Genomic DNA, 10,708 nt, shown 5'->3' with positions numbered 1-10,708 from the left:
TAAACTTTGAAATAACATCACTAAATCAATAAGCATCAATGTTTCAGGTAGTGCTGCATCATATTGATAATACCACTTTGTTTTCGTTATACTGTTATCAGCATAATTTTCTTTGTTTGAATTCATGATCAGCTATAGGCAGCATGTACTGTATAATGTGTACTGGTATTTTATGTTCTGGAATATTGAAGGTAATGTTAAAGTTAATGCAAATATTGTTTGTTATTAACTTGTATTTTTTACATTGTACATGTATGTACATGTGTCCATAGGCTAATAATAATTGCTGATCAATAAGTATGATGATGTTGTATTAAAGCAGACAAATTAGGGTCGATAGCAGCTGTATGCTTGGCAAGTTAACATTCATATTTGAGAATTTACAGTTCTCAAGAGATTTTCCGTAAAGCCTGTTAGACTGGAGCTCCTTGGTAGCTGGTCGTAAGTGTCAGAACACATGTCTTAGTACGTGATGATTTTGAATTAATACTCTAAAATAATATTAATGAAAGTTGTCTTGTAATAACAATTGGTGCATAAGGTTTTGTTGAACGAGGTATTAAATAGGCAGGAGAATATTTGGATTAGAGAAAAAAAATCTGCATGTAAATGTTCTTATCAAAATTAATTCTATAGGTAGGTTGATTTTGTTGTTCGAAATTTAAAAGGTAAAACATATCTTTGAGGAATAAATTTGTCAAGATTTATTCAAAGGAAAATAGAATTATGTTAAATTGAGATATATGTGTATACATGCAAAAGGATCACCTTGTAATGTTACATTAGTATTGTGTAAAAATTATGACAACTTTTTGTTGTGTTAATTTCAGATGTTTTCAGCTTTGTTTGCTTTCTGACCTTCACAAAAACGATGAACTGGAATTCAACATTCAATATCATGAGCCGATAACAGCCATATTGATGAAACATTTCCAAGACAACAAATCATCTACCATGCATAAAAGAGTGACATCTGACGTATCCCTAACAACCTTGTCTCTGCAGGCATGCCCAGTAAGTAATCTGTGTTTTAATTGCATATGCACTGTACACAAACAAGGAGATTTACTGGAGATGAATTCCAATCTGTTCATGATCAGGAAGTGTCTGATGTATCAAAAATTTTTATTACTGATTCGTGTTAAGAATCAATGAAATTGTGTAGAAATGAAAAGTAATATTTCATAAAATATAGGTTTATCTGTGTATTGATAAAGTAGATTACTGTAGATATAGACTACACATAAATACTTCTATTGGTTTTTTATTTATAAGAACTTGATAATAGATTCATTGTGTAGTCTTCAACGAGAATTTGATGTAAAAAAAGGAAAAGGTTTTTATCATAAAGGACACATTTTTTGTCCTCATGATGTAAAAAGTAATCATCAGTTTCTCAGCTTTAAGCCTGTTCATATGTGAATCTTGGTGGTATTATATACATACTATCTGTATAAAAAAATGATGACTATGATGAATCATGTTACTGAGTAATTAGACATTGATATGAGTTTAAATTACTGAGTATGTTGTAAGGATTTCTCTGCTGTGTGGTACCCAAATCCAGTACATACTCAGGATAATCATTAAAAGGCACAACAGAATTAACTTCTTACCTCTTGTTGCCTTGTTTTCCTTTAATTTGATATTAAGTTTGTTTTCAAATGAGAACAAGTGTGTTGAAGATGAAATTAAGAAATAACTTCTGAATTATATATACCTATCATTGTGTTCTTTATAGAAATGTTATTTGGCCTTTCCTACAGTTGTGTTGTATTTATTTAACAGGACTGTGGGTGTACTTGTAGAGGATGTTTTTCTAGCCACTCAAGGTAAACCTGATGTTTATTATCTTTAAATATCCAAATTTAGATTATGTTTTATAAAGAAGAATTTTGAAAATTAAAAAATCCTCTTTGTGATATGCAGTCCATGTGAAACATATTCAGTTTTGATGACATTGAAAGTTAGCAATTTTTTTTCCATTTATATAATTGGTCAGCTTTTTTTCTGTAGAAAGCATTACTTTTGTAACTTGGCATTGTAGGGTCAGACAGGATTTTCAAAGACTGAAATGTGGTACTTATATATAACAAACAGATCATGAAGAACTAGCCTTGAAAAACTTGGGAATTTATGTAAAAAGGGTGCACCACATGGTGAATTGGAGGATTTTCAGAAAAAGTGATTCCTTATGTATTGTATATTAAAAATTATCAATATGTAAATCATGTAACCAATATTTATATACAGATATTGACAGCTGATATGTATATTATAGATTTCTAAATCATTTTATCATTAAAGTTAACAGAACTGGAAGATGTGATGTGAAAGATGGATTTTATTTTTTCTACAAGTTTCAACATGACAGTTTTCTCTGCTAAGAAATGTGTCACATTTGAAATGAACACACCCACACAAATACCTCATTGTTTTAATGTAAATTTATAACAGACAGATAGGCTTAGAAGGAGCCTCAGTTTGCCCAGCAGATGAGCAACACAGGTAACAGTACATCTAGAGGGACTTTTTTTGGTGCTTTTAACACCTTCCAGCCTCATGTGTACAAATTAAACTAAAAACAGTTTGATATCCTGAGTGCACTTAGTAGATCCTTCAGATGATGTAGTGGAGGGATCCTTCAAACTTTCAATATATATTCTATACACATGTATTAGAAACTCTTTTCTTGCTTTCATAAACCATGTATTGATTATCTATCCTATATACCTTCACAAAACAGTCTTAACTCTTTTTTTACAATACATTTAGATCAAATACTCTATCTGTTCTGCAACAAGTCCTTTGGACTGCCATATAATATTTGCATCAAAAGTAAAACTGGAAAAAAAATTAGGATGGGCTTATTGACAGCCAATTAGCAAATGATGTAAAAAATTCATATAGTTAAAAAATAGGAACTTTATCTTATTAAATCTCATGTAAAGATCATTTCAAAGTGAATGTACAGTCCATGTGTATTCAATCTTTCCTCATTTTTGGAATGTTTTTCAGATGTTGCTAATTTTAATAACTTTTTTCTCCCAATAATGATCTGAATTATATAACAAAAAACAATGAAATAAAAAAAATCCAGAATTCCTTTAAAAAGATATTGTCAATTTTACAACTTACTTAATGCAACAATAACTGTTCCTAATATGTGTTATAATCAATAGTAGATAGTTTAGTGTGTATGCTTATGAAATTAAAAAATTAAATTATTAATTAAAAAAACTTGTGTTTTATACATGTATCATGGAGTTGTACATTATGGAAACAAAGCACTCTTATAGATATAAAGTGAAGTGGCTAGTATATACTTTGTGTGTGCTGTAGATTATTCCAAGTCAGCACTTTTATTGCAATAAGGTTTAGCTGGTACTGTATACCAGAGCTGTAATCTATGCCTTGAGAGACTTTTTTTTGACAAACTGTACATTGCTAATCTCTATAGCCGTTCAGAAGCAAGCTTGTATATATAATATGAATTTATTTAGATAACATTTCAGTGATAATCAATACACTAATATCATTCAGTCTTGTATCATAGTTTCAGTGATATGCCATCAAATGCTTTCAAATCTTATTGTGAAATATCAAACCGTAGACCTATGACATTAAGTTGGTGCACATGGCTATGATGTATGTATTGATGGTGCATACATGTACAAGTTTTTATGATATAGAAAAAGAATTATTCAGTGGTCCGATATAAAAACTGCCATACCAAGTACACATATATTGTACAGGCAATCACACCGTATTGATAAATAACTCCTAAAGAAAAGTACATTCAGTTATTCACTTTATACATCAGCTCAGTAATATAAACATGAATTGCTTTAGGCCAAACAGATAAGAATGTGTGTTTCAACTTTCTGATATATAATCAATAAGTTCATTGTATATGCATGTCAGACTCTAGACAATTTATCAGGACATTTGTATCCAAGATGGATCTATTACTTCATGTAGCCATAAAAATCTTGCAGAGATCTGATGTCTTGATACATTCTTTTGGAACATGACATTCTACAATGTATTTCTTCAATCTTGAACATTTATTTGAATCTATTTTTCTGTAAGCCCAGGGGTTGTCACAAATTACTTCCTACAAAGTCCAGGTGTGTACTGATTACAGGACAACGAAATAGCTTCTGATTATAATTGTTCTGATCATTATCCAGTGTGGATGGGCTTATTAACAGACACAGGCTTATTCTCAGATTACCATTATATTGATAAATGATAAAACAGATGAAAAGCCATTGTTTAAATTATGATATTGATTTATGAATGAAAAAACGAAACTTTACACACACATGTATATTTTGTCATGGTTTTTATGCGATTTCATGTCACTTTCTGGTGATATGTCACTTGATGTTGAAACTAGATGAGGAAAACTCACACACTGAAACATATCAATTTAATACAGTTATTGATTTTATGTTAGATATATGTTTATGTCACTTATAAATATATCCAACAGGTTTCCTAGATGTATATAGATAGCTGCATGTAATGATCAAATCCGATTAATATGCCTCATGAATGAAGCAAGGAAATAGGTTTAAAAAACTGGGTTGATTTCACGGGTTTTGATGGAAAGCTGACCAACAAACAACACAATGATATTAGATGTATATATATTAGGGAAAAGGGAACTCATAGTTGATAGATAGGGTAACAGTTTAACATGTATTATACATATTTGACCTGTTAGAATTATAGAATCACCATTGTAACAATTCATACCACCGACATATTAAGGAAAAGAAAGAATAATTATGAATTTTGAAGCAAATTTATTATTTTGATAAAAGAGTTAAAAACCTGGATCATTTTATATATTTCGACTGAGAATTAATTTGATTGAGAACAATACTGCTTATCTTACATTAGCAAAACTCATTGCCCTAATAGAATGTTTAGAAATTTATTATCTGCATGTAGCAAAAATATCAAATGTATTTACATGATAAGTTCAGCATTGGCAGTGATAAGTACATTTGGTGTTGTGTATTGGAATATGAGACAATTCTTGTAACATTTTTCCATGAATATGTGAACCATAATTTGATATATACAATAATGAATCTGTTCCAGTCTGGATCTTCACCAGGAGATTGAGGCCCTGGAGAGTCAGTTAAGGAGGAGTAACAACCATATCTCACAGATAGAACATGAAATAATAGACAGTAAACAGATGGCAGAGTATGAGGTACTCAAACTCACCGACGAGCTTGCCAAACTCCGTGACCGATACGACAGGTAAAAATCATGCATAGGATATATTATCTGGTACAACGTGCTGCACAAAAGAAGACTCACCTATTTATAAATTTATACTCTGTCCTTTACTTATTCTGTCTGTACAACCATCTGTTCTTCAAAGTATTCACTACCTGCACATTCTGTGTCACCCTAATCTATAGTATGGTCCCTATTTCCCAGTCTGAAGTTTAATTTGTTACTGAACTACTTTCTAATCTGAGACACCTCTTAGTTATGGCCCTTTGTTGACATTATCCATCATATTTTCTTTTGTCCAGAGATTTTTTTTGTATTGCAACCTATATATATATCTATCCAGTTTTGTATTTGTGTACCATTTTGAGATATAATGTTGAAATACACAGTGCTTTCCCTTGTTTTGTCTTCATACAAAAGTACTCAGTAGGAAAGAGACTTAACTACATTTCATACTTTTCAGTTTTTTTATTTTGTATTTTGTTTTTTATCCAGTTTCTCTTAACTTGTTCCATTTCTTTAATTGATTTATGAAATTGTTAGGTTTAATCACATTGTATCATTTGTTCATTTAGATAACGCTTTCAATTCATGATAATCAGTTTCTTCATTTAATGTGTTGCAGGTTGTATGAAAGTCATAAAAGGTTGCAGAAAGTGAACCACGGATTGGAAGATAAACTCTTAAAAGTGGTAAAAATCTGACTTTGCATTTTATTTAACAATATTTCTTCAGTAAGCTGTTGGTCTTTTCATTTAAAACACTGATTCTATTGAGTTCAGTTGACTGCTTGTGTGAATATTTACCTCAATCGCTTTAACACTATTGCTATCAGAGCATGTCCTCTTCTCTTCATCTATGTACTGTAAATCACTATTTGAGCGAGTATTTAATTTCATGAAAGGTAAATGACTATCTTAGTTGTGAATACATGATTTAGAGGGTACCACACTACGAAAGTCATTTACTTACAAGGACAATATCAGCTAAAGTATATTGGTGAGGGATTTGAATTCGTGTACGATGCTGTTCATGAATAAATGCGAAATATATTCCCTTTGAAATAAAAAGATTTACAGTTATAAATTTACATCAGCTATGAATAGAATTAACTGAATTTAGTAAGCTACATAGGTTTTTAGTAAATGTTTTGTTTTGAATAAAATATTATGAAATCAAATTGTTACATAAGCAGAATTTAAAAAAATGCTGACAGAATGGATTTTGACATTTAAGTATTTTGGAAAAATTTAATTAAAAAGAAGAGGAGCAACTCGATTTTTTTAAAAATGTTGTCCTCATCATTTATTTAAAATGGATGGATTTGTGTGAAAGAATTTCTTCAACTAAATAGTGAACGTTTATTCAGATACATACCTTGTATAAGAACATTTGAAAATACCTGTTTAAATGCAGTTAGATACTCAAAAAATAATAGATGTTTTTTGTTACTTTGTAGGTCAATGGGTTTGAAGGGGATAAGATTGGTCTTCAGAAAGAAGTAGCCCTTATGACCTCCAAACTTGTTGAAGCTAAATCTCTCATCTGTGAACTGGAGGAGGAAAATGTGAGTACAGTGCCGCAGGTGGTTATGTATATAACGCTTGTTCAGTTCTATTGTGCAGATTTTATCATTTTTTTTGTGGTTCAGTGTGTTTTATGTCCGAAATTTTGAATTAACCCCAATACCATTTGGCAAGGATTTATTTTTCACTGATATCTTTAATATGGATCAAACAAAAACAAGATGAGAATGCTGACTGTATTGTATCTCAAACTCTCAAAGTGGATGAACAGAAAGGTATAAATATAGCAAAAAATTACATTGGTACTATTGAAAAAGTACAGTGAGAGTAATGTCTTTTTTAAGGATTGGTCTCTTCTGTTTCATGGTCAATCATTTCTATTGTCTCTCATTTCTGTTGATAGCCTTATGGGTAGTCTTTTAGAAACAAGTTACATTCTCCTCAATGTCTCAGTAATATTTTATTTCAGGTTCTTAAAAACATTATTTTTTCTCGGAAATTTGTTGGCTAAACTCTACATTTTAAATTGTCTGTAATTCATAGCAATTCAATTATCATGTTTACTACAAATTTTAATTAAATTTTAAATCCATCCCTAATGGCTGACTTTGTTATATACAATATGATTATGATACATTTCAGGAGCAGACCAGAAAAGACTGTAATTATGCTGTCCAGCTATTGCAGTGTAAACCTTCAAACTTTGTAGCCCACAAGCTAAATACGGTTTGTATCACAACATTTCACTGGGGTGTGGAAATGAAACTCAGGACAAAGTTCACTATTATTTTCATTTTAGTACTCCAACACAAAAACGTACAAAGGCAAAAAACCGTTAACGTATACAGTAAAACACGGATACTTCGAAGTGGATGGGACCAAGTAAAAATTTGACTAATCCTATCTGATGGTTTAACTTAGACATGTTTCTATGAACAGTGACATTGTGCATCAAAGGTTGGTCCTATTTTCCTCAGCTGTTTACTGGATACATGTCTCATAGACAGTAATGAATAAGTAATGAATAAATAAAAATATTTTGTAATTTTAAACACTAACAATATCTTTTATTTAGATAAACAGTTAGTAGTATGAATTTGAAACAAAAAATGTAATGCGAAACACTCGCCATTGAATTGCAGCACACGTGTGGATACACACCCACTTTCATATGCATAACTTAGTGAAATTGATACCTAAAGTGATACAAATATTGTACTAACATTGATATCTGTAAAAGTAACAAGTCCCATTAACAATATTTTAAAATAAAACTCAGTAAGTATGTACTGATGAACATTCTACATTGACATAACATCGATAGCAATGAGCTTACGAGGTGGGGCTCAGAAAATGTGAAGGCTGTGGCAATGTCACTGAAGCATAACTTTACATTGTAAGAGCTTAACCATAAAATAGAGAACAATTTGCTATTTAAAGAAAAATATTTGAAAAAATAGACATTCAAGGTATAAGTCGTTTAGTGTTTGTAGATATTTATCAAACTACATATTATTTGTATACATCTGTCTTTACGTGATGTGACCGTAATTTGCTAATAACTTCTTGTTTAAGAAATTTTAAAGAATGTTGTCAGGAATGTATGTGTGTTAATGTAACCTCACATCACATCATAGTTCTTGAAATCATGAAATGTTTCTTATCTTCAAAATTCTTTCATCATAGCTTCCAATGGAACTTCAGGAAAGAGTCAAAAGTCACATGACAAGAGAAGAAATCATTAATTGTGAGGACGCTCCGCAGAACGAATCAGCGAAATTGATTCGTGTGCCTATGCAGACATTCCCGCCTACAGCAATGGTGTATTCCATTAACAATAGTTCTCAGAAGTCAAACAAAGACATGAACAGAAACTCAACAGATTCAGTGCCAATGAATCTCATAGCCAAGGTCCTCACGCAGCCGGAGTCTAAACGTAAACCACGGCGAATGTACATATGTCTAAGATGTAAACTGGACGTTGTTGTGCATGACAAGGAAGTCCAAGTGTCCATGGGTCGGGAGATTAACAGTTCAAATGGTGGTTCTGGAAGTCTACGAGTCCACAAACTACCTAGTCGGATACGAACAAATTCCACAGAAACAGAAATATGAATTAGAGAGTGCCATCTTGTAAAAATCAATTCAATGACTTTTGTATGTTACAGGAGTTGAAGTCATTAATTTCAAAATTCAGCATAGTTTATTGTATGTTACATAGTTTCTCCTGTCTTGTTTTTACAGCAGCCTTTGACTGCATCAGCTGTGATTATATTAGTTAATATTTCTGTTTTTATGTCCCTCTCCACAGCATTCTTAAAGGACTCATAGATTTACCCATGTCCGTCCCTGACCTCGATCCCGACCCCGACCCCGACCCCGAAGATCTTTTGACAATTTCTTTGCAAGTTAATCAACAATGAAACTTATACACATAGGAGTGAGTTTTTTTTTTCCAATACAAATAACAGTAAATGTTGATACAGATAAATGGCAAAATATGACATCTATATAACAATTACACAGTTTGCTTTCTATAAAGTTTAACAGCAAGCCAGTTGAATGCATTCTCCTTTTTCTCTCTGACTATTGGCATTCACATAATCAATATACAGTCTTTTCTGCATGAAATGGTATTTTGAAAATGAACTATTAACAAGTAAAATTCAATCTTTTCATGTATATGGTCGTTTTTATGTAAAGGATTATTTCAACATATACAATCCTCTAAGTTATAAACAGCTTTGGAGAGTAAATTTACATTTTCTACGAATAAAAAGGATTGATGTATCCACTTTAATATCAAAATACAATACAACGAAATGTAAACTATCGTATTTTCATTGAAAAGCAAAAAGAATTAATTCTGATTGAAAATTTTAATTATCTTTAGTTGCTTAAATTTGAGTGTCCATAGTATCAGAATATTGTATCATTGGTCTTGATTTTGTGGTGTCGTCTTTGACTCAAAAACTGCAGGAAGAGTCCATGGTTGACAATGTGTTGCATTCAAGATCAATGAAATGAAATGGATGAAATTGAATTATTTTTAAAAGTATGGAGCCATTAATCTGAATTTGGATTGTATCTTTAGTGTCATCTCCTCTCTTGTGTTATGGTTTTAGAATGTAAGGCAATAAATCAAGTTAGCCTTTTAAATGTTCACTATATTTTGTCATGCACAATGTATAAGATTATCTAGTGGAAAATTTTCAGATACAAATATCAGAATATTTTGACATTTTTAAAACTATTTGTACCTGCACAGTAGTGATACCAGAGAGTGTTCATGTAATGTTTGATATAAGATGTGTTTTTTGCAATTTGTAAATATATTTCAATGATTAATTTATACATAGTAGGTAGAGTAAAACATGTATAAAGTTGGGCAAGTTATTGACTATTTCAGCCTGGAAAAAGGTAACATGCTAGCACATTCTTTTGTATCAGAGTCTGAATAGGTTTCAGTGCATTTTAAGTATATCAAACATTTCCTAGACGAGTTTGTTCAAGTATTGGGTATATAACTGATATACAGTGCTTCTATTTCTATAAATCAGTCTTTGGCCTAAGTTGATCAGCATGCATTGATTTTTCACTCTACATTTCACCATTTTACCAATTTACAGAACATTTTTCTGAATTATCTGTTTGCCTTAAAAGTGTTTAACTGTATTAGAAAACTTACCTGAATGTTAATTTTCTTTATTTTCTTATTTAGTTTTATCAGATGTTGGGTTTTTTTTTGTTTCATTTTCCACTTGCTAACAGTACTTGTAATTCTTTCACAATCACATCAGAGTGGACTGGAAAAAAACAATTTTCGTCTGCAAAAAGGTGATGTTGATCATGATTATGTAGCAAATCTTCACATCTTATACTGCCATCAGAATTATAATTTACTAACTGAATACTCATTATCT

The 10,708-nt window shown here is 31.1% G+C and overlaps 1 protein-coding gene across 1 annotated transcript; it reads left to right on the top strand.

Moving 5' to 3' along the window:
* The first annotated feature begins 921 nt into the window (after positions 1-921).
* Positions 922-9,028, top strand: LOC132562963 (tight junction-associated protein 1-like). The gene is made up of 8 exons (XM_060227740.1): positions 922-1,014; positions 1,789-1,832; positions 2,458-2,508; positions 5,116-5,280; positions 5,885-5,951; positions 6,719-6,826; positions 7,428-7,511; positions 8,472-9,028. Exons 1-8 carry the CDS (start codon positions 922-924, stop codon positions 8,898-8,900), a joined length of 1,041 nt encoding a protein of 346 aa, XP_060083723.1. The 3' UTR covers positions 8,901-9,028.
* Positions 9,029-10,708: the final 1,680 nt, after the last annotated feature.

This window comes from Ylistrum balloti, unplaced genomic scaffold, assembly GCF_031769215.1.
Source record: "Ylistrum balloti isolate Yb309-2 unplaced genomic scaffold, AGI_CSIRO_Ybal_v1 Utg371552, whole genome shotgun sequence".
NCBI lineage: Eukaryota > Metazoa > Mollusca > Bivalvia > Pectinida > Pectinidae > Ylistrum > Ylistrum balloti.
This window is presented reverse-complemented; position numbering and strand designations above follow the sequence as displayed.

Coding starts and splice junctions, on each gene's coding strand:
- LOC132562963 (XM_060227740.1), top strand. CDS start 922: ATGAAACATTTCCAAGACAACAAATCATCTACCATGCATAAAAGAGTG. Junction 5,952..6,718: donor AAGATAAACTCTTAAAAGTG/GTAAAAATCTGA, acceptor GTTACTTTGTAG/GTCAATGGGTTTGAAGGGGA. Junction 6,827..7,427: donor GTGAACTGGAGGAGGAAAAT/GTGAGTACAGTG, acceptor GATACATTTCAG/GAGCAGACCAGAAAAGACTG.